This window comes from Myotis nattereri, assembly GCF_964212035.1.
Source record: "Myotis nattereri genome assembly, chromosome: 18".
In the NCBI taxonomy this organism is placed as follows: domain Eukaryota; kingdom Metazoa; phylum Chordata; class Mammalia; order Chiroptera; family Vespertilionidae; genus Myotis; species Myotis nattereri.
Genome location: NC_138093.1, coordinates 30,597,812 through 30,621,635, shown reverse-complemented (window position 1 = coordinate 30,621,635; position 23,824 = coordinate 30,597,812). Strand labels below are relative to the sequence as shown.

The window sequence follows — 23,824 nt, the reverse complement described above, 5'->3', positions numbered from 1 at the left end:
TCCGCTACTACATGTTTATGCAGGCTGACTCCCACAACCCAAACAAACAGAAGCACGGAGCAGGCCCCCCATGTATTCAGCCCTGGCAGCCCCAAGCCTACCAGCCCACGTTCTAGGACTAGAACACAAGGGCACGCGTGCCTGTGCTTCCAGCGCCCCTCGCTAGGGGGCAGAGTCGGGACTAGGAATTTCTAACGCCGGTCGTAAAAGCGCGCCGTAAAGCGGGTCTGCTTTATGGCAGCTTGCCTCCGCCGTAAAGCGCCGCCGGCGAGCCCACGCTGGTGAGCAGAAGGAACAGTTTGGCGGCGGCTGGCGCGGCTCTGGAGGCGGACGCACTGGCTTTCTCGCGATGGGTAAACGCAGCAGCCGCAGCCAGAGCCAGCTGCTCAGCACCCTGACCAAGAAGCAGAAGAAGCACCTTCGGGATTTCGGCGAGGAGCATCCCTTCTATGACAGGTACGGAGGGGCCAGCGTCTTTCTCGGGGCGGGAGGCGGGGGTCGCGGGGAGCCGCTCCCCGGGCTGGGCCGCCGGCCTCCCGGGGATGGCGAGGAGCAGCTCCCGCCTCGCCCCACGCCTCCCCGGCGCCCGGGTGCTCGGAGTGCGCCCCACTATAGAGGTACTCGGGGTGCGACCCACTATAGGGGTACTCGGGTGCGCCCCGCGGGGCCTGCGCTGGGCGGATGCTGGCGGCCTCCCCCCGGAGACGGGTCTCCCTCCCCTTGTTGAGCCCGTAACTCCATGCCGGACCGCACTCCCGCGGCGGCGGCCGGCTTTTGTATGGAGGGAGATTTCCTGCATTGATTTCTTTTTCGTTTCTTTAAACAATGGCTTGGGACCTTCGGACTGAAGTGTGGGTGGTCGTGGGCTCCTCTGCGTGCCTGGCTGCTCCCACCACGGGGCCGCGTGGTCCAGGACCTAGAGGGATGCTCTGGTGAAGGCAGGGTCCAGACGCGGTGAGCCCGAGGCCTCCTGTTTGCCACCTTGAGCCTCTTGGGGAGCAGAGCCCGTAGTTGTGCGACGCTAGTGTTTGCCACGTGACCTCGGGAGACTCTTGATTGGTCAGTTGTTACCTGTTTGCTGTCTTCTTACCGTCGCAGTCCCAGTGCACGTGTTGTTTTTACACGACTCTGTAGTTACACTGTGTTTATGATGGTATGTTCTGCCCTTGTCATTGACAGTTGTGTCATCAGACGATTTCCTAATTGCAACATACTTACAGTTAACCGTTACCTGTTTCTTCTCAGGGTTTCCAGCAAGGAAGCAAAACCGCAGATTTGTCAACTGGTAATGCTTTCTGCCTTCTTTATGATAGTTGGTTCTGGGTTGTTACTTTTAAAATTATCCTATCCTTCCTCCTCCTGTATAATAAAAGGCTAATATGCAAATTGACTGGTCGCTATGATGCGCACTGACCACCAGGGGGCAGACGCTCAACGCAGGAGCTGCTTCCTGGTGGTCAGTGTGCTCCCAAAGGGGGAGTGCTGCTCAGCCAGAAGCCGGGCTCAGGCTGGTGAGCACAGCTATGGTGGTGTCCTCTAGGGGTCCCAGACTGCGAGAGGGCACAGGCTGGGCTGAGGGGATCCATCCCCTCCCCCCCCCCCTTCCGTGCACGTATGTCATGCACCGGGCCTCTAGTATGTAGTAATAAAGTTTGGCTACATTTTCATTCTTTTTGATTCTAGATGTAAGCTGTTATTTTAGTGATATTGCTTCATTTTGAATGCAGGTGTCATTAAAATGCCATTGTGATAACTTCAGCAGCAACTAGAGTTTGATCAATCTATTAGAACCTGCTAGGGATGCTTACCAGCCTGCATTCTTTTTTTGTATTGTAATTTTCCTGTTGCTCCTTTAAATAGGTTAGATCTCCATAACCTATAGCTTTATGTTAGCTTTCTTCCCGTGTGGAACATTAGCAGTTCAAAGAAGATTGAGCTGGCAAGCATGTCAAACTCGCAGGCCTCTTTTATTTAGGTGTGGTGCCTTTATTTAAATGAGGCGTATGGCTGCGAGTTTGACATGCTTGTTAGGGTCTTAGCTAGATTAACTATTTAAGTACATGTGGTGCTGGGCTTGCTTGAATCGACAGGATTGCGTATTTGCAGAAAAGCTCATTTTTATTTAGGAAAGTCTGAGCCTGTTATGCTGTTGACCTGATGATAGCCATAAGGTAGCAACAAGAACAATATAATTTTGTTTTTAAAACTCCCATTTCCTTTTTAGTCAGAGAGCTCAGATACTTCAAACTCTGAAAGTGAAGCAGAGAGTGAACCAGAACAAGTTTCTGGGTACCACAAACTGCTCGCCACATTAAAGAATGTTTCTGAGGAAGATGAGGAGGAGGAAGAGGAAGAAGAGGAGGAAGAGGAAGAAGAAGAAGAAGAAGAAGAAGCAGCAGCAGCTCTAGTTGAGGCAGAAATGAACAGTGAAGATGGTGACAGCGATGTCAGTGTGGAGGAGGAGACAGCGGCAGCACCTGCTGGGATGCGGGAGAGTAAGTGTCCTCCGTGTGGGTTCATCCTCTGTGCCAGGACCATAGACAGGTTGCCCCCTGGGCACAGTGCCCTGTACTGTGTGAGTTTGGTGAAAGCATGTGGATCCAAAGCAGAGATTCCTAAACTTGTTGGCCTTAGTAATAACTTTGAGAGTCTGATGAAAACATAGGACCTTCTTCTCCTTTTTTTAAATATACATTTTATTGATTTTTCCACAGAGAGGAGGGGAGAGGGATAGAGAGTTAGAAACATTGATGAGAGAGAAACATCGATCAGCTGCCTCCTGCACATCCCCCACTGGGGATGTGCCCGCAACCAAGGTACATGCCCTTGACCGGAATCGAACCTGGGACCCTTCAGTCCGCAGGCCAACGCTCTATCCACTGAGCCAAACCGGTCAGGGCAACATAGGACCTTCTTGCGAGAAACATGCAGAGGTAGCATTTTTGCTAAGGATTTCCAGGGCTTCACCAAAGTTTCCCTTAATAGAGGAAAGAGAACATAATTTTGCTTTTGCGATGGTCTCAATTTATTAAAGAGATTTCCGTTCCTCAGAAAATCTAGGTTAATGGAAAAGAGACACAAATATACAAAATTTTTCAAGAAGCAGGTTTTCATGGAACAGCTGGATATAAGGTGGTGAAGAGCTGCTGAGCCAGGGTAATTTAACAAGGGAAAGCTTCAGAGGAGGGCTGGGATTGCACGCTTAAAGGAACCCTTTCTCACTAAGAGTCCTAGGTTTCTTCTTTTACTTTAAAATCAACTTTATTGAGGTCTGATTTACATGCAATAAAGTGGACCCCTTTTAAGTATATAATTCAATGGATTTTGACAAATGTATACACCTGTGTTATTACCATCACAAGGAAGCTAGGAACATTTCCAATAGCTCCAAAAAGTTCCTTCTCGTCCTTTTACAGTCAGTTTCCCATCCCAGGCATCAGGCAACCCTGACCTGCTTTCTTTCACTGGAGATTAGTTTTGCCGGTTCTAGAAGTTTATGTAAGTGGAAGCATGTAGCCTTTTGTGTCTGGATCCTTTAGCTCCTCCTTTTGTGATTCATCCATAGTATTTTAATTCATTAGTTTTTTGTTTTTGTTTTGTTTTTGTTTTTTTAAGTATATTTTATTGATTTTTTACAGAGAGGAAGGGAGAGAGATAGAGAGTTAGAAACATCAATGAGAGAGAAACATTGATCAGCTGCCTCCTGCACATCTCCCACTGGGGATACGCCCGCAACCCAAGCACATGCCCTTGACCGGAATCGAACCTGGGACCTTTCAGTCCGCAGGCCGATGCTCCATCCACTGAGCCAAACCGGTTTCGGCCATTAGTTTTAATAGGATAAAAATTCATTGTCTCAGATTTAGAGGTGTCTTTTTTGTTTTGTTTTTCCATTTTTCTTTCCCGTTTTGGATTTTTCGAAATCAAGTTTTGTTTTGTTTTACATTATAAAAGTAACATATATTTACTGTAAAAATCCAAGAACATAGTAGCATATATATTTACTGTAAAAATCCAAGAATGTAGTAGAGTTAACCTATATCCCACCACCTAGAGATAAACATGTTTAGCATTATAAAATTTGCCAGGCTACTTTTTATAGATATGCATAGAAGGACGAGTATGTACATGTATCTGTGTGTATGTGTAAATGATCTCACACATTTCTGTTACCTAATTTTTTCTTTAGTAATATCACATGGACTTTTTTCCATGTGTGTAACTGGACTAAAAATTAGCTTCTTAACTGGATAGTATTCCATTGTAATGATATGTGGTAACCTAATTACCCCATTGATAGACAATGATGGAATCATTTTTCCCAGTAATTTCTTGTAAAACCCAGTGCTGCGTTGACTGTCTTACATGTAGAGTTTAGTGTACTTTGTCTAGTTATCATCTTGGAATAAGTTCCTAGAAGTGGAACTGGGTCAACAATCGAGCTTAATCTTGAAATTTGTTTTCCACCTGAATTTGCTTAAAAGTAAATGATGGCAATGAACATCAGTGTTGAAAAAAGCTAAGGAATTAGATTTTATTTGTCAACAGATGTATAATTGTATTTACAAAATGTTTCTCAAAATTGGAGGTAACGTCTTACCTGCTGACCCCAAGGAAAAAGATGGGGACGAGCCACCTGGCACATCACAACAAGAATCCCCGGAGGAGTTTACAGATACAAAACATGAGTCACTTTTCAGCCTGGAAACCAATTTTCTCGAAGAGGAAAGTGGAGGCAACTGTTCTCTGAAAGGATCACAAGATCAGAATTCATCAGGTGCTTAGTACAGAGGTTGTGGGTTCACACACACTGATCTCTTGTTGCTGGAATGAGTAGCAATAAGAACAGATACTTTAGCAGCCGGATTGTGCTTTTCAATGGTTAGGCAGCACTGGGAGTCGGGAGTGTGTGGGGGAGCTGCTGGGGAAAGCAGACAGCGTAAGCCTGGTAGGCAGGGAGGCCAGTTCCCAGGCCTCACATTTTCATAATTGAAGACGTCGACTTTCTTCCCAAGTAGGGAAGGAAGAGAAAGAGGAGAAGTACTGTGCATTTTCCTCTCTACCCTTCCCTTGCTCTTCTCTCTCTCCTGTACCCTTCCACTCTCTCTAAAAACCAATGGGAAAATATCTTCCGGTGAAGATTAACAACAAAATAATAATAATAATAATAATAATAATAATAAAAATAAAATGGAAAGAAAGCAACAGAGGCAGAAGAATTTGAGGGCTGTGTAATTCACGGGGTATTGAAGGTACATCCTGTAATTCCCCAAATTTCAGAATGAGGAGTTTTTTTTGAAGGTTTTTGAGCTGGGAAGCAGTGTGATTGGAAAAGTGCTTTAGAAAATGAAGCTGTCAGAAACGTTCAAGCTCTGGACCGGGAGCGAGTTTGGGGAAAGTAGACGGGAAAAGGGGGTTACCACGAAGAGCAGCGTGTCATTCACAGGGGAAGACCAAAACAGGCCTGCCCTTTCCTCCAAGTGTCTGACAGTCTGTATTTCCCAATTAGATCCATTTCTGCACCATGTGAACAAGGAACTGAAAGAAAAAGAAATTCAGGCCATTGCCACAAATCCCAAAACTACCCATGAGCTAAAAGTAAGTATTGCTCAGTCACGGGGGAGGGAAGCTCTAAGCAAAGCAGTGGGCTTGGGTGTTAGCGGTCTCCCTGAATACGGGACATACACCAGTGGTGGGTGGCTTGATGGGGAGCAGGACACAGGGAGGCTGGAGGATCCTTGCGGGGCACAGGTGTAGCTAGAAAGGGACTGAGAAGCTGGAGTGTGGGAGCCAGTCTACCTGTCTTACTCACATTTCCTCCGTTTTACTCCTGCTCAGTGTGTGTGTGTGTGTGTGTGTGTGTGTGTGTGTGTGTGTGTGTGTGTGTTTAGTTCTGTACTGTTCTGTTGCATGAGTCGGTTCCCCTACCCTCCACCACAGTCAGGATGCAGCACATTTCCAGCACCATACAGATCCCTCCTGTTTCCCCTGACCCCATTCCCAATCCTTGGTGACCACTAATCTTCTCCATTGCTATAATTTCTGTAACACTGTTTGAAAACATTGGTCTGAATCATGTAACCTCTCTGGCCCTCAGCATTTCCTACACTGTAAGAAGAGCATTCAGGGTTGTGGTGAGGATTGAATGAGATTACTGTAGATCATGGAAGATCTTGGTAAATTATAAAGTACTATGTGAATATGAGGTGTTATAATTCATTTCTAACATAGCTCTTGCTCTGTCTCTCTCCTAGTGGCCCACTCTGGGTCAGCTTGTCTTTTCATCCAAGTTTCAGAAGCTGGAAACATTTAAACCCCCAAAGGACCTTGACCTAAAGGCACTTTATCTCCAGAAGCCCCTGGAATCCACCTGGACCAAGACCAACAGCCAGTTTCTCTCCGGTCCCCAGAAATCAAGTAGCCCCTTCACACCGCTCCAGAAAGAGCTGTTCTTGATTATGAATTCTTACCAGGACTTGTTCTACCCAGAAAGGACCGCCCTGAAGAACGGGGAGGAGATCCGCCACGTGTACTGCCTGCACGCCATAAACCACGTCCTCAAAGCCAACGCCCAGGTGCTTGGCAACAACAGCAGGCGCCGGAGCCGGAAACTTGGGGTGGGCGACGATGACGACTTCAGGGACCAAGGGTTGACAAGGCCCAAGGTGAGTGGCAGCAGGAGAGCCTTGCCCTCAAGAAGGAGGCTGCAGGGCACTGCCATAGAGGGGCACTTACTAGGCACTCAGGCATTTTAGTGACTAGAATAGTGAATGAGGCCAGCAGGGAGCACATCGGATGACCAGGTGGTGTCAGAGCAGTGCTCTGGGACTGTTTCTAACTGGCTCTCACTGGGAACTTAGGAGGAGGTCACTCCATGATAATTCTCCTTTAAGGTAAATCCTGAGCATCTGTAAGTAACTCTATTATACACCTCTCCTTTGTGGTTGTGGAGCTGGATGGGACCTTACTGAGCCTCTTATTTAATCCCCATGTGTGACACTGGACTGAGACCAGATTCGTAGGGGCCTTGCTAAAGAGAGCCAGGAGGGGAGCAGCAGAGGGGGCGTGAGAACCAGAGGTCCTCTTCACTAAGCCACAGAAATACACAAACCTTGGAAAAGGAAAATCCCTATTTTCCATTGTATAGTTATTGCTGCTTAAAGTGATTACATTTATTTGGGCTCATAAAGCCAAGCTACAGTGGATTTATGGCTGTGACAGAAAACACCTTTAATTCTGTTAACTGTCCATGCTGTTATGGAGCTGGATCTTGTGTCAGCCTTCCCTCCCCTTAGCCCATGCTGCTCCCTATTAAAAAAGCCTCATCTTTTTAGATTGTTCCCATTGAGCTTAATGGGGTCCCCCAGTTTTAATACTGGTGTGGCTCATGGAGTTTCTTTTTTCTTTATTTTTTTAAAAAATATATTTTATTGATTTTTTTACAGAGAGGAAGGGAAGTAGAAACATCGATGAGAGAGAAACATCGCTTAGCTGCCTCCTGCACACCCCCCACTGGGGATGTGCCCGCAACCAAGGTACATGCCCTTGACCGGAATCGAACCTGGGACCCTTCAGTCTGCAGGCCGACGCTCTATCCACTGAGCCAAACCAGTTAGGGCTCTTTTTTCTTTTAATATATTTTTATTTTATTATTATGTTTTATAATCCTCACCCAAGGATATTTTTTTAAAAAATTATTTTTTTTTATTTCAGAGAGGAAGGGAGAGGGAGAGAGAGTTAGAAACATCAATGCACACCCCCTACTGGGGATCGAGCCCACAACCCCTGCATATGCCCTTGACCGGAATCGAACCCGGGACCCTTCAGTCTGCAGGCTGACGCTCTATCCACTGAGCCAAACCAGCTAGGGCTCTTAGAGTTTCTTAGTCCAACCTCCTTGTTTGATCACTGGGAAATCGAAGCCTAGACACTTAGTGTCTCAGCCGGGACAATGCTCGCCCCTCTTCACCCTCGATCCATTGTCCCTGCATTGAATCTGTGTCCCTCTCTGGCCATAATGGTTGCCTTCCAGAGAAACTACCTCATGGTCCTGAACATCAGGGTTATGAGATTATGTCTTTCCATTTAGAATTGCAAAAAAGAATAAGAGACAGATTACCCAGGAAGCACATTGAGCATATGGTGAATTACATGATCTAATTGGGGTTATTTCCACTGATTGGATTGTTTACAAAAGGGTGGTTAGAAATTATTTACTTTTTAAGCATCTTTTGTTTTTTCCCTCAATAGTTGTACCTTTAACCTGTTTAGGAAATGTTCGGAAAACTAAGCCTATATTTCCCATTAAAATAGGATCTTATTTCACAAATGCTTTATCATAATTTCTGAAAAATGTACTACAGAATGTCTAGAAAAGTAGTGATGCATTTGTCCCTTTCCTTACCAGCTTTATGTGCTCTCCACTTACTGCATCTGATTCTTTTTTTATTCAGCATATATTTGTTCCTTGGGTCTTAATGTGTAAAAATACTGTTACTAAGTTTCGTGGGAGACAGAAGTGAGTCACATTCCTTGCCCTCAAAGAGCTTGTGTGTTTATGTCCTTGGGTTTTTGCTAGTGGCCTCCTCTGTTAAAGGCATTGACTTAGCCCAGCGGTTCTCAACCTGTGGGTCACGACCCCTTTGGGGGTCGAACGACCCTTTCACAGGGGTCGCCTAAGACCATTGGAAAACACATATATAATTACATATTTTTGTGATTACTCACTATGCTTTAATTATGTACAATTTGTAACAATGAAAATACATCCTGCATGTCAGATATTTACGATTCATAACAGTAGCAAAATTACAGTTATGAAGTAGCAACGAAAAAAATTTTATGGTTGGGGGTCACCACAACATGAGGAACTGTATTAAAGGGTCGCGGCATTAGGAAGGTTGAGAACCACTGCTTTAGCCTAAAAGGTATTTCCCAGGTTTGCTTGAGAATTGCCTCCCACGCAGCCATGAGATTAAAGTCCACAGGACGTGGTGCTGTGGGTATGAAAGGTGCTCAGCTTCTGGTACTGGGCCAGGTTCTGTGCAAAGGGGCTGGGCCCCTGCTGTACGGAGGGCGTGTCAGCAGCACGTTCTCACAGGCTCACCGTGAGCTGCCCTTCCTCCCCTTCCCCACCATGGCTGCCATTGTCCCTCCGCAGGTGCTGATCGTGGTGCCGTTCCGGGAAGCTGCTCTGCGGGTGGTCCAGCTCTTCATCAGCCTCCTGGAGGGCGACAGCAAGAAGAAAATAATTGTGAGCAACAAGAAGAGGTTTAACGGAGAGTATGGCTCGGATCCCGAGGAGAGACCACCCAACCTGAAGAGGCCTGAGGATTACGAAGCCGTATTTGTCGGCAACATCGATGACCACTTTAGGATCGGTAATTCCTCCTCGTCAAACCTGAGACCCTGAGGGGCCTGAGGTGCGGGGGTCTCATAGCTGGAGGCTGAAGCCTGGAATTAGGCATCTTTCAGGGGTCACTGGCTCAGCCTCCTGACGGAACCAGAGTGCATTAGAGACGTGTTGTTGGCCAGGGCAGAGAGTCTTGCTGAGGCTGATGGGTAGACAGACACTTGACTGATGGGGTGCAGTTCTCTGAAAGCACATGCACGTTATAATAAAATGTCTCAGCACACGCATAGCTTCTGCAGGAGTTCTTGGGGAGCTGGAGGTGATGGGCTGAGGGGGTCAGTCTGGGGAGGCTGAATAAACAGTATCTGCACAGTGGTGGACCTTCCTCCTGCCTCCCCCTCTCCCTCCGCCCCCCCCCTCCCCCAACTATCACCACACAAGACTTCCTGACTCCCACTCAACCATTCACACTTTTTCTTGTCTCTCATTGAGCTCCCAAGTGCTTGGTTGGTTGTATATTTGATAGGAGGTCTTGGAAAATATTCATTAGTCAAATATGCTCATTCATCAAACACTTATTAAGCATCTACTGTGCTCCAGGCACTGATAAGAAGCTGGGGATATAGGAATAAAAGTTATGATGCCTGCTGGTAAGGAAGTCCAGCCTCATGGGGGAACAGGCAGTACAGAATGATAACTGTTATGATCCGAGTTCGCAGTGGGAGTTCTGGGAGCATTTAAAACAGTCTCCTTACCCGCGTGGGCACAGAGTGGTTAGGGAAGGCCTCCTGGTGGAGGTGCCATCTGTACTAAGCTGAAACCTGAGTGGGATTTAGCCAGTTACAAATGGGCATGGTCAGAGTGGAGGAAAAGATTTGGGACAGGAAACTGCCTGTGCAGAGACCTCAGGGGGAATAAGCCGGGCACAACCTAAAATGCACCCACGCTTCAGCTCGGGTGCCAGGTGCAAGGGGACAAGAGTTGATGTGCAGTTTTAAACCCTCGCAGGTGTCCAGCAGCGCTGACAGCTGATGAGCTTGCAGCTCAGAAAAGTGACGTGGGCTAGAAATATAAAGTGGTGTAGAGGTGATGTTAAAACCCTGGTTAGTGAATAAGTTTACCCAGAGCTCTATGTAGAGTGAAAGTCGCACCTGAGGGTGAATCAGGGATTTGTGGAAGAGTTCTTTGGATCTGGAAAGATTGATAATGATAGAAATGGAAGTCAGCGTTCAAAACCACCAGTTAGGAAAGGACATTTCAAGGAGGGTGTGTGCAAAGTGCTGCTTATGCACTCATGACAAGAAAGGCTGAAGTGCCATTGAATTGTGAGTGAGCGCTATTTGCGACCTTAGCAAGAGCCATTTCAGTGACTCCTGAGCATCAGAGGCCGGGTTGCGGTGCATTGAGATGTCAAAGTAGAGGCAGTTTTCTGGAGCAGTTTGACAGGAAAGGAAGAGAGTGGGAGCCAGAAGGGACCACAGGTGCAAGGGAGGGAGGATGGTTTTAGTAAGTCAGTTCGAGCATGGTTCTATGCTAAGGGGAAAGGTTGGCAAGGTACAAGGTTGGGGTGCTTGGAGAGGGTGGGAGCTAATGGTGGGGTAGTGATGAATGAACTGATGTGTACTTGTCTGTTTTGTGTAGGAGTGGCAATACTTCAGAGAAGCATCCGGCTCTATGCCCCCTTTTACTCCTCGGACATCCTCATTGCCTCCCCTCTGGGCTTGAGGACCATCATTGGCGCAGAAGGGGAGAAGAAGAGGGATTTTGACTTTTTGTCTTCTATTGAGCTTCTCATCATTGATCAAGCTGACATTTACCTGATGCAGAACTGGGAGCATGTCCTGGTAATGCTGGTCATTCACATTAGAGGGCAGGGAGCTCTGGTTTATCCTTGGGGTTATTTCTGTTGTCTAGATCTAAACGCAGGGGTAGTTTGGAAGCAGGGACATAGTCCACATTTTCTAATTACCCACAGAGTGGTCAATAAACTGTCCAAAGAGACAGAAATTCTTGTCAATATTTTCAAATCTCCAGAAAAGATTTCCCCTGAAAGGTCATTTCTGCTAACAGAACTCTAGTGTGGCCTATTCATCCCCACTAGAAATGTCTTCATTTGACATAATGCCTCTCACGGTTTATGCTTTCTTTTGGTTTGGTCTTCAGTGGAGATGGGAGAGCATTGTTCACGAGTTCTTTTTCTTTTTCTTTTCAAATATATATTTTTATTGATTTCAGAGAGTAAGGGAGAGGGGGAGAGAGTTAGAAATATCAATGATGAGAGAGAATCATTGATTGGCTGCCTCCTGCACATCCCACACTGGGGATCGAAGCCACAACCTGAGCATGTGGCCTTGACTGGAATCGAGCCTGGGACTCTTCAGTCCACAGGCTCTATCCACTGAGCCAAACAAGCTAGGGCTGTTCACAATTTCTTAATGTGAGATCTTGTTTTGCAGAGAAATGTGGATGTCTTTATCCCTCTGCTGTAATTTGTGCTGTAATTTTTATTTTTCCCTCTCTACATATTCTGCAGTGTTGTCAGTTTTAGGATTAAAAACCTATGCTTTGGAACAATCCTTATCATGGAGCTCTAGGTATTTTGGTGTGTTTTTTTAGTTTTTTTTTAAAAATATATTTTATTGATTTTTTACAGAGAGGAAGGGAGAGGGATAGAAAGAAACATCAATGAGAGAGAAATATTGATCAGCTGCCTTCTGCACGCCCCCCACTAGGGATGTACCCGCAACCAAGGTACATGCCCTTGACCGGAATCGAACCCGGGACCCTTGAGTCCGCAGGTCAACGCTCTATCCACTGAGCCAAACCGGTTCTGGCTTTAGTTGTTTTTTTTTAAGGCATATGAGAACTTACCTTTCCCATAAGCCCAGGGCTTGTAAGTAGTTTGGGACAAATAAAAGGGAGTACTTATTTATAAAGGAGAGCATAACTTACAGTATTCATTACCCTTCAACAATGTTACAAGGTAAAAATTTAAATACAAAAGACATGTTAATGGTTCATTGTCTTTAATTTGAGGAAGAGGCATGTGTGGTGGCTCTGGGAATGTAATGTTTAGAGAACATGTCATTGAAGGACAGCGGCTCTGTTTTCCATGTCATTTTCCTTCTTGTCCAAGTGTGGGACTGAGGAATCCATAGAGTAACCAGGGGCATTTCCTTTTAAAGGAATGTTCTGTAGGTACCATCTGATCCTCTTCGAAAGGCCCACGAGGTGGCCAGTTTCAGCTTCTTGTTGGGGTTGTTCACTTCACTGTGGGCAGGTCACTCACTCCTGAGCCTCGGTGTCCCTGTGATTTGGGAGATGACAGTACGTACTTTATCTGTGGGGTTAAACAAGACGACAGCTTGTAAAATGCGTAGCAGTGGCCAGTTGGAAATGCTCAGTAAATATTAAGGGTAGTGTTAATTCTGTTGAAAGCATTTGATGAACCACATGAACCTGCTGCCCTTGGACTCACATGGGGTGGACTTCTCTCGAGTGCGGATGTGGAGCCTCAATAATTGGTCCAAGTACTACCGCCAGACACTGCTGTTTGGGGCCCTGCAGGATGCCCAGATCAACTCCGTGTTCAACAAGTACTGCGTCAACGTGCAAGGCCAGGTGCGCTCTCCCCCTCTGGGTCTCCTGAGGCATTGTGTGTTATTTGGGTCATTTGGGTCCTGAGGAGGAAGGAGAGGAGAGGAGACGACAGGGACAGTTCGCCGCCTAATGTTCTCATTGACTCCTGGCAGGTGGCCGTGAGGAACGTCCCGCTGACAGGCTCCATCAGTCATGTGCTGGTGCAGCTCCCCCACGTCTTCCAGAGGATGGAAGCTGAAAACCTAGCTTCAGTGATTGACACCAGGTACCGGTCCCTCCCAATGGCGTGCCAATTTACAACTGGGTTCCATGCTGGTTTTATAGATTACCATTTACCAAATGAGAGGAGAGAATCGAACCCAGCCATGCCATTGTCAGAGCAAGAAACTGAAGCTCAAAGAGAAATGGTGCCTTGACCTAGTTCCCATAGATAGTGGAGGGTAAATAAGGTAAAGCAGGGTCCTTCCCCCTAGACTGGCATTTTTAAGTTGTATTACACTGCTTGGTGCTGCAAAGTATCCCAAGTCAACAACCTAACTGTGAGCCCTTCAGGGCAAGAACTATTTTTCTGATTCTCTCTGTATTGTCCCTTCTCCTCATTGTGTTTAGTCAGGGGCACCATGGTAAGCAGAATGGTGTTTAGCATGTGGGAGGTGTTCAGCAAGTATTTGTTGACTGACTGACTGATGACAGAACGAATGAGTGAATGCATGAATATGTGATATGGTTGGATACTCCTAGAATAATTTTCTGGGATAACCAGCACTGCATTATATGATAAATAGTATTAGGGCAATCGCTTTGCGATGAGGTGAGCCATATTGGCCTCTTGGGGGAGGCAGAGAGAGGTTGTGCCTTGCCCAGGTCACTCCGTAGTGATGCTGCGGGCTCACCTCTAGGCCACTGACTTTGCCCTTTGCCTTTCCCAATCAGGTTTAACTTTTTCGTGAACAAGATTTTGCCTCAGTATCGTGATGCAGTCATGTCTCACACGCTCATCTATGTCCCCTCCTACTTTGACTTTGTGCGTCTCCGAAATTACTTCAAGAAGGAGGACCTGAACTTCACGCATATCTGCGAGTACACCCAGAAGTCCGCTATCTCCAGGGCCAGACACTTCTTCCTTCACGGGGAGAAGCAGTTTCTGCTCCTCACAGAGCGCTTCCACTTCTACAAAAGGTACAGCCGTGCGAGGCTCCAGGTGTTGTTTCGGGGTGTGTGGGGGGAATGCAGAGCAAATCATGGCCTGCTGTGAGCACACAGCATGGCGGCACACGCCGGGCTTTTTGGCGTTACAGGCCCGCCCTCAGTCTGCCTCCTGCAGGGAAGCTAGAGTTTGAGGGCTGGACAGACTCTTTTTGGTTGCTTGGTTTCCTCCCAAAATGGGCATTGTTGAAAAAGGAGATAAATGAGTGACAGCAACATAACTGTGTATAGATCTGGAGTGGTCCATACTCAGGGTACTTTCTTAGCTGTGCCTGTACACCTTAGAAAGACAGAGTTGAACAACTCTTACTGGGACAACACAGTGAATACAGGAAGGGGAGGGGCTGCCAGAGAAGCTGTGTTGTGTGTTGAGATAGAGGCTGAGCACAGTGTCGATGTTCAGAAAGGTTTGTGTCCTGAGGAGGTAGGCATGCACTTACTTCCTTACCAAGGAGAACCAGGGTCAGGGGCCCCTTGGTTTTGCAGAGGCAAAAGGTGAGGGGCTTAGAGTTGATTATTTAAGGGTTTCAGCCTCTGTTTAGCTTCCCCACCGTGCGACTTTGATAAAATAAGCCAGATTGGCCTTTTTAAAAACAATTCTATTTGTGTTGAGAGTCGGCGATTTGAGCCTTCTGTTACCATTTGGGACAGTTGCAGCCCTTTGTTCTCTCAGTTGTTTTGCTAATTCTCTCTGCTGCCAGTGAAAAAGCCCTATTTGAACCCTCACCTAAAAGAGAAGGAAATTGCGTCCTGATACCTTTTCCTTCGTGATTCACAATAATGTCCAATGAATTTAGGTGCTGTCTGTACTGTTTTATTAACTCGCAGTCATATATACCAACAAGGGGCATGTTTTCTCAGAGAAATCTCCCAGGCTTTGGAGCATATCGGATGATGTATCTTGGCATTGCATCGCCTATATGCTGATACTAGGATGGTGCTCCCCTGACACGCTCTTGTTACCAAGATGGGAGGGAGGAGCCCCACAGCTCTCCGGCAGAGCAGGCTGCCCTGACGTGACCTCTTTGGGTAGTCTGCTGACAAGGTGATCTGAGTGGAGAGTGGAGAAATGGCTACATTTGTGTTTTGTGGGCTTCATCCAACAGGCAAGGCTGTTGGCCAAAGAGTGTTGATGAATGCCTCTTGTTGACATTTGCTTTGTTCCAGCAGGTTCTTTTCATTCATGTTGGAGAGTGATATTTGGGGGGAGCTTGTACTCAGCAGGTCTTAAGAGCCCGTAGTTTTCTATTAGCTTGACAGATGAAAGCCAGCCCTTGCGGTGCAGTGGGCAGGCTGGAAAGCTTCCCAGTGTGAGTGTCTTAGCAAGTGTGAATTAAGCTGGATGAAGTCTGCCCTCATAAAGCAACTATTCAGGGAGAGAGCATGGCGTCCTACTTAAGAGAAAGGAGCTCTTCCTCCTAAGTAGACAAGACAGCCTCCTGTTCATTTATTTACCAAACAAACCGTGTTTGCCTGCAAACTCATTATGAAGACAAACCTAGTGTGACCTAGCATGTGCCATTTGCTTTATACCCTGGAAGGTTAATAGGTGTACCTGTGTTGAAGGTGCATGAAAAAATGTGCTTCAGAGTTCTGTAGCTGCTAATTATCTCAGGGTTCCCAACTAGAGAATTTTTTGCTTGAGAGATCACCAAGGTGATGATGGGTGTTTTGATCAGCAATTCCTTTGTGATTTGATTTTTTATTTGACCTTGGGAAAAGTACATGTGTTTTGAACGGTACTATCCAACTCTGGAATTCTGTATTTATGTTCTCTATGAAAGTAGGCAGTGTTAGAAATATTACAGTTTATTTGTGAGCCAGTAAAAAATTTCAGTCTGAAGGTGTATTTTCTTTGGGGGAGATGAAAGCAGTAGAATCTTAGAATTGGATGGGCACTTGGTCAGGATGGCCCTCCAGGGAGAGGGAGGTTCCAAGCTCTTTTCTGAACTGTACCTGTGGGTTCCGCAACAGGGAGGATTGCCAGCCGGGGACTAGTCAGAAACTCTGGAGGTGGGATTCCTGGAGTTGGGAAGGGCTTCTGGGTATTTCTGAGTACCCCCTGCTCCTACATGAGAATCCCAGTTCTAGAAGTGGTAGGTCTGTTCTCTATAGACCATACAGAGGAGCCAGCCGATGGCCTGATCAGTGGTCAAGTCTTTTTGATGACCTCCCTCAGCAAGCATGTAGCTTCTAAAACAACATTCTTTCATCTAACCTCAACACCATTATCATACCAGTTGGCATTACTACAGTAATATCATTTAATATGTAGTGTCTATTCAGATGTTGCTGGTTGTCCCCAAAATGACCAGTGCGGCTGTTTCCCCCTTAGCCCAGATTCAGTTAAGCCTCAGACATTGCATTTGGTTAACATCTTTCTTTTATGTGTCTTAGTTAACAAGCAGGGATAGTTTTGCTTCCCAGAAGACATTTGGCAATATCTGGAGACATTTTTGGTTGTCACAACTGAAGGGTTATTCTGATGGCCTCATGGTTCTAGTGGGTGGAGGCCTGGATGCTGCTAAATGTTCTAAGTGCACAGGACAGTGAATTATCTGGCTCAAAATGTCAGTAGCCCCGAGGTTAAGAAACCGTGACCTAAAATAATTCTCTCTTTTTTTTTTATGACATTGACATTTTTTAAAAAATATATTTTATTGATTTTTTACAGAGAGGAAGGGAGAGGGACAGAAAGCCAGAAAGATCACTGAGAGAGAAACATCGATCAGCTGCCTCCTGCACACTCCCCACTGAGTATGCGCCCACAACCAAGGCACATGCCCCTGACCGGAACCGAACCCGGGACCCTTGAGTCCGCAGGCCGACGCTCTATCCACTGAGCCAAACTGGCCAGGGTGACATTGACATTTTTTGAAGAGTCCAATCCAGGTTCCTGTAGAAAATCCCACAGTCTCAATTTGTCTAATTGTTTTCTTATTTAAACCAGTGGTTCTCAAACTTTGCTGTACATTAGAATTCCCTTGCCAGGTCGTACCTCAATGCCAGTTAAATCGCAGTGCCTGGGGCTGAGCCCAAGCATAGATATTTTAAAAAGCAAACAGGTGATTCAACATCCAGCCAAGTTTGGGGACTACTGATTTAGGTGAAACATTTTTTGGTAAGAATGCTACCTAGAGGATATTGTCTACTTCCCACTGCATCTTATTCATCCCATTCTTTGTGATGCTAAGTGTAATCACTTGGTCCAAGAAGATCTGTTCTTCATCCACCGCTCCATTGTAAAAATACCTTTCCTATGTAATTAATGTTATATATGGGGTGTGTATTGCTTATTTTAATGGCTGCATAGTATTATATTGCATGGATATGTAATTAACCCAGTTTTCTTTTAATAAGAGTATAGGTTTCCCCCTCTTTTATGCTATTATATACAACTAGAGGCCTGGTGCGTGAAATTTGTGCATTGGAGGTGTGTGGGGGGGGGGGGAGGGAGGGGTGTCCCGGGAGGGAGGGGTGTCCCTCATCCCTGCCTGCACCCTCTCGCAGTTAAGGAGCCTTCCGGGGACATCCTTAGCACTGTCATGGAGGAGGGAGAGGCTCCCACCACCACCACCACCGCTGCGCTCACCAGCCATGGGTCCGGCTTCTGGCTGAGTGGTGCTCCCCCTGTGGGAGCACACTGACCACCAGGGGGCAGCTCCTACATTGAGCATCTGCCTCCTGGTGGTCAGTGCACTTCATAGTGACCAGTCATTCTGCCATTTGGTTGATTTGTATATTAGCCTTTTATTATAATGCCAAGAACATCCATATGCGTAGTTGTGGGTTTTTTTTTTATTATTATTGTCTGAAGTTGTACATATGTCTCCTTTTTCTCGGATTAACACCCCCCCCCCCCAAGCCATTCCCACCCTGGGCAAGCCCCTACCACCCCAGTGTCTGTGTCCATTGGTTATGCTAATATGCATGCATACAAGACCTTTGGTTGCTCTCTACCACCACCCCTCTCCCCCCCCCCCCCCCATTTGTCTCTGGTTCTATTCTTGTTCATCAAATTATGTTGATCATTATATCCTACATATAAGTGAGATCATGTGATATTTATCTTTCTCCGACTGCCTTATTTTGCTTAGCATAATGCCCCCCAGTTCCATCCATGCTGTTGCAAATGGTAAAAGTTCCTTTTTTTTTCTTTTTTATAGTGGCGTAGTATTCCATTGTGTAGATGTACCACAGTTTTTTAATCCACTCATCTGCTGATGGGCATTTAGGTTGTTTCCAAATCTTAGTTATTGTAAATTGTGCTGCTATGAACATAGAGGTGCATATATCCTTTCTGGTTTCTTGGGACATAGTCCTAGAAGTGGGATTATTGGGTCAAATGGGAGTTCCATTTTTAACTTTTTGAGGAAACTCCATTCTGTCTTCTACAGTGGTTGCACTAGTCTGCATTCCCACCAGCAGTGCACAAGGGTTCCCTTTTTTCCACATCCTTGCCAGCACTTGTTGTTTATTGATTTGTTGATGATAGCCATTCTGACAGGTGTAAGATGGTCATTGTTGTTTTGATTTACATCTCTCGGATGATTAGTGACTTTGAGGGTGTTTTCATATGTCTCTTGGCCTTCTCTATGTCCTCTTTCGAAAAGTGTCTATTTAGGTCCCTAGCCCATTTTTTGATTGGATTGTTTACCTTCCTTTTATGAAGTTGTATGAGTTCTCTGTAAATTTTGGAGATTAAACCCTTATCTAAAATATCATTGGCAAATATGTTCTCCCACTCAGTGGGCTTTCTTGTTGTTTTGTTGATGGTTTCTTTTGCTGTTCAGCAGCTTTTTATTTTGATGTAGTCCCATTTCCTTATTTTCTCCTTAGTTTCCATTGCCCTAGGGGTTGTGTTGGTAAAGATATTGCTACGACATATGTCTGCTATTTTGCTGCCTATGGAGTCTTCTGGGATTTTTATGGTTTCCCGTCTTACATTTAAGTCCTTAAGCCATTTTGTTTTTTTGTTGTTTTTTTTAAAAAATATTTTTTATTGATTTTTTACAGAGAGGAAGGGAGAGGGATAGAGAGTCAGAAACATCGATGAGAGAGAAACATTGATCAGCTGCCTCCTGCACACCCCCTACTGGGGTTGTGCCCGCAACCAAGGTACATGCCCTTGACCGGAATCGAACCCGGGACCCTTGAGTCTGCAGGCTGACGCTCTATCCACTGAGCCAAACCGGCTAGGGCCGTTAGCCATTTTGAGTTTGTTTTTGTGTATGGTGTAAGTTGGTGGTCTAGTTTGATTTTTTTTTGCATGTATCTGACCAAATTTCCCAGCACCATTTATTGAAGACACTGTCTGGACTGCATTGCATGCTCTTGCCTCCTTTGTCAAATATTCATTGAGCATAATGGCTTGGTTCAATTTCTGGTTTCTCTATTCTGTTCCATTGGTCTACTGTTCTTGTGCCAGTACCAGGCAGTTTTGAGAACCGTGGCTTGGTAATATAGCTTGATATCTGGTATTGTGATCCCTCCAACTTTTTTCTTCTTTCTTAGGATTGCTGTGGCTATTTGTGGTCTTTTTTATTCCAGATGAATTTTTGGAGAGTTTGTTCTAGATCTTTGAAATGTGCCGTTGGTATTTTCATATGCATAGTTGGTGACATAGTTGCCTAGTTAATTCCTTAGGATAAATTTGAAAAGAAAAACTTGGTACCTCAAAGGCTGTACACAATTAAAAATTTGCTCTGCATTGCCACTTATTGGCTCACTCCCATGTTCTCCTTATCTTCCCTCCTACCCCCTCACCCCTGCTATCCAAAATACACAATAATTTATTCTTCACTGGCCCATTTCTGCAAAACCCTGCTTGTTACCAGTGACTTGGTAGTCAAAATGATAGCCTCATTGTTTTGATGTATATTTCTTGCTTTTTTTGTGTGTTTTTTTGTTTGTTTGTAATTGTCAGTTGAATGTAGAGGCTGAGGCCAGTAGTACTTATGTCCAGTCACACCTCTTTGTGTGAGGCCACTAGTGTGGGAGTTGGGAATCTAGTCAGGCTTTGGTTGTTACTACAGAAACCTAGGATACAGCCCAGACTTTACATTTATTCCCCCAGCAGATGATGGCTTCGTGTGGAGCCTGGGTGATGCAGGGCCTTTCCTCAGTGCCCTGCTCACTCAGCTTTCACCAAGACTGGTACCCAGTGTCAGAGGAGGGTCTGTCTCCACACTCCCGCCCCTCCCCCAGCCGCAGGCTGCCCCTGCTTACCCACCGCAAGGCTTAAGGCAGGAGAGCGGGCTCCCTGTCAGCTTGGTTTTAGGCAGGCCTTGCTCATTCTGGGTTTGGAGGTGGGACTTTCTCTGGGTTCTTGCACACCCTCATGGCAGCGAATTGTGTCTGTAGCGGGGTCTTGGTGGGAAAGAGGTCCTGCTTCTCCCCTGTGGTGGCAGACCTTTGCTCACGTCTGTGGGATCTTGGGCCGAGTGGGTTTCATGTTGTTTCCCCAGGAACAGGCCACTGTTGCTTTTCACTTGGTGTAGGTCGTGGGGATGGACGAAGTTGGGGCATGGTTACTGCACCTCTCTTAGGGCAGATGGCTTTTGTTTCACCTACGCTCCCCCACCAGCAGTTGACCTTTGCCCTCTCCCATTGGCTTCAGGTTTTTGCTTCATGTACGATATGGGTCTGGGAAAGTTCGTATAAGGGTTCATGTCTGTACCTCCAGGGAAGGCCTGTGGAAAAGAGCTCATGAGTGCCCAGCTGGTGTGGCTCAGGGTTGGTATTGACCTATGAACCAGGAGGTCATGGTTCGATTCCTGGTTAGGGCACATGCCTGGGTTGTGGGCTCGATCCCCTAGTAGGGGGCATGCAGGAGGCAGCCAATCAATGATTCTCTCTCATTATTGTTGTTCCTATCTCTCTACCTTTCCCTTCCTTTCTGAAATCAATATATATATAGCTCATGAGTGAATGTGAACTAAGGGAGTGTCTAGGAATCCCAGGGAAGCTAGGCTATCAACCAAGCCCACACTTATCCTTTAAGAATTTGTGGAAAGTGTAGCAGTTTTCTTCCTACCCACTTCCTTGGCAGCTTCTTCTTCCTCTTGTTCTCTGCCAAAGGGGAGATAGTTCTCATGTCCTCTTTTCAGAGGGGCTTGTCACTCTGGAATAGTCATTAGTGGCCTAAAGCTGGCCTATCCTGGCTCTTGAGATCTCATTACATGTCTCTTCCCAACTCCAAGTTCAGCAACATGACATTGGTAGCTTGAAATAGGCCAGGGGGAAGTATTTACACCACAGAAATGGGCAAATGCTTCAAATCATTACCCTCGCTTCCCAGCACCCCATCCAATCAGTTCACCTGGTTGCCTCGTAACATCAGCTGTCAAGGCTCAAGAAAAGAAACGCTTTCGTATATGTTCTGGAGTTTTCTTGTTAGTATGGGAGCAATGTTCTTTTGAGTTTTCTACATATTAGCTGAAGTGGAGCTCAATGTTTGTTTTTGTTTGTTTTAATAACTAGCGAGGTAGAACAGCTTACTCAAGTTCATTAGCCGTTAGAATTCCTTTATGGAAGGTGATGTTGCAACGTGAACCAAGGAATGGGTTGCAGTTACAGTTTGAAAGAGGAGGGTCTCCAGAGAGATCAGGAAGAGCCCTGGGATAAAAAGGCAATGAAAGCTTGTTCTCTGTGAAGAAAATAAAATTCCCAGGGGAGTCTATAACATCAGCAATGTATGAGCCAGACGAACAGGAAAAATCAGAAGCTTGTCAACATCCAAAATCTTCCTTATAGTACCCCAGAGGGAATGATTGACCTCGGCCCTAACCATATGGTGAGTCCCCAGGGTCCACCACTCCCTCCTCCCTCCCACCACCACTGTGCAGCACTGTGCAGCAGGGAAAGAATTGCATGAGCTGTTAAACTAATTGCTTTCCCATAATGCCTAATGGGTCCTCAGGCAGGATTTTGTAAATGGATGAACTTGGGACATCTGCCGTGGCGTTAACATGTCTGTAGAGTGACAAGAAAAGACTAATGGGAAAGCATTTACAGTTTATGCGGTTTACCTTACGTGCTGGCTCTGACCTCATCGTCATTACAGAACAGTCTGTGTTGCCTGATTATAATGAGGATAATGTTAAATTGTAAGTGCCTGCCTTTTAAGCTTTCTCTGACAGACTGCTAATCCCAAATCTACTATCTTCTCCACCCTACCTCAGAGTATACACAAGTCTACCCAGAGCAGACTCAGAAATGTGATTTATTTTCTCATTCTCTTAAGCCAAATATTAGGAATTCAAATATATTGTCACAGATATAAGCCCTTCAAGCTCTAGTGAGCATAACCTTTGTTGTTATTGGTGCCCTTGTCTTCCTGCCGAGCACACAGCAGCGGAGTGAACTGCGTCCCTGCAGATTCTTCGGTAGCTTTCCCATACGTTTCTCAAGTAGACCTGGCCTCTCTTTCCCTCTGACAGGTATACTATAAAAGGCATCAGGAACCTGATTTTCTATGAGCTGCCAACATATCCCCACTTCTACAGCGAAGTCTGCAACATGCTGAGAGCCGCCACCAGAGGAGAGGAAGCCGCCTGGACCTGCACTGTCCTCTACTCCAAGTACGATGCCCAGAGGCTGGCTGCGGTGGTCGGCGTGGAGCGGGCCGCGCAGATGCTGCAGTCCAAGAAGAACGTCCACCTCTTCATTACTGGAGAGAGATGAGGATTTGGTGGGCAGGAAATGGTCGTTGGCATGATACCTGGGCTTGGTTCTGTGCCACGTGGACTGGATTCTGCTCACTTCTACGGGACAAGGACTGCCATAAGGAAGGAGCACCAGCAGCATCGTGTCTGACACTTCTTTTCAGGTTGCGTGTCCCTGAAAACTTCAGCGTAAACCAAATGTTGGTAACTCCCATCTTCAAGGAGGAAGCTAAGGGGAGGGACTCTTAGAAGTTGATAAAGCAAACTTCTACTTGTGAATATTTTTTTTAAGCCATAAATTCTTTTATTGTGATTTTTACCTCTAATTTATTACACTTCGTAAATTTGTTCAGTTTGCCTATTTCTGTTTGATATTTTCTTAAAGTAAGGAAGGCACACATGTCATTGCTTGTGAGAACTGGTGATGAGAAACTGGAAGACTTCTCGCTGCTGAATATCCTGTGAATTTTGGATTGCACAGCTTTTGTAGAACTGTTATTTTTCCCCAACCAAACTTTAAAAACTACAAATACTTGATTTTAACTCAACCAAGAAGAGTGCATTTATTCACTGATTTTTTAAAGTTCACAATAGTAAATATTTTAGTTAAAATATACATTTTATACAAATATAACATTTTAGTTAAAATGTTATATAAAATAACTTCTATTCTGTTTCAAGAAATAATTTTATGAAACTTTTGATGTTGAAATATCCATCTTCAACCTCATCATCTTCATCGTTATTGTAGTCATTCTTTTAAACAAAAATTAAAAGTACAGAACCATTTGAAAGTAAGTTGCTGACTTGATGGGCCTCTCACTCCTTAAAAACCACCAAAGGACATTTTTCTGTGGAACCACAAAACAACTATCAAATCAGGAAATTGCCGTTAATATCTTGTCATCTAATCCTTGGACCCATTCAGGTTTTACCCAATGTCCCAATAACGACCTTCATAGGGGTAGGGTGTGGTCAGAATTACATGCTGCTTTTACTT

At 45.6% G+C, this 23,824-nt stretch overlaps 1 protein-coding gene across 2 annotated transcripts; it reads left to right on the top strand.

Annotated features, from left to right (window-relative positions):
• The first annotated feature begins 266 nt into the window (after positions 1-266).
• UTP25 (UTP25 small subunit processome component) lies at positions 267-23,824 on the top strand. Of its 2 annotated transcripts, none has more exons than XM_081112680.1 (12): positions 267-456; positions 1,246-1,285; positions 2,225-2,495; positions 4,589-4,777; positions 5,510-5,598; positions 6,255-6,665; positions 9,161-9,380; positions 10,994-11,196; positions 12,791-12,973; positions 13,105-13,217; positions 13,886-14,131; positions 22,600-23,824. In XM_081112680.1, the coding sequence occupies exons 1-12, from the start codon at positions 350-352 to the stop codon at positions 22,841-22,843; spliced, it is 2,316 nt and encodes a 771-aa protein (XP_080968806.1). In that variant the 5' UTR covers positions 267-349; the 3' UTR covers positions 22,844-23,824. The 2 variants fall into 2 exon arrangements, with proteins under 2 accessions (XP_080968806.1, XP_080968807.1); XM_081112681.1 differs by lacking the exon at positions 267-456 and adding an exon at positions 906-1,059.

Excerpts from the sequence above, each read along its gene's own strand:
- UTP25 (XM_081112680.1), top strand. The coding sequence starts at position 350 with ATGGGTAAACGCAGCAGCCGCAGCCAGAGCCAGCTGCTCAGCACCCTG. Across the intron at positions 2,496-4,588 it reads ACCTGCTGGGATGCGGGAGA|GTAACGTCTTACCTGCTGAC; the intron begins GTAAGTGTCCTC and ends TCAAAATTGGAG. Across the intron at positions 12,974-13,104 it reads GCGTCAACGTGCAAGGCCAG|GTGGCCGTGAGGAACGTCCC; the intron begins GTGCGCTCTCCC and ends GACTCCTGGCAG.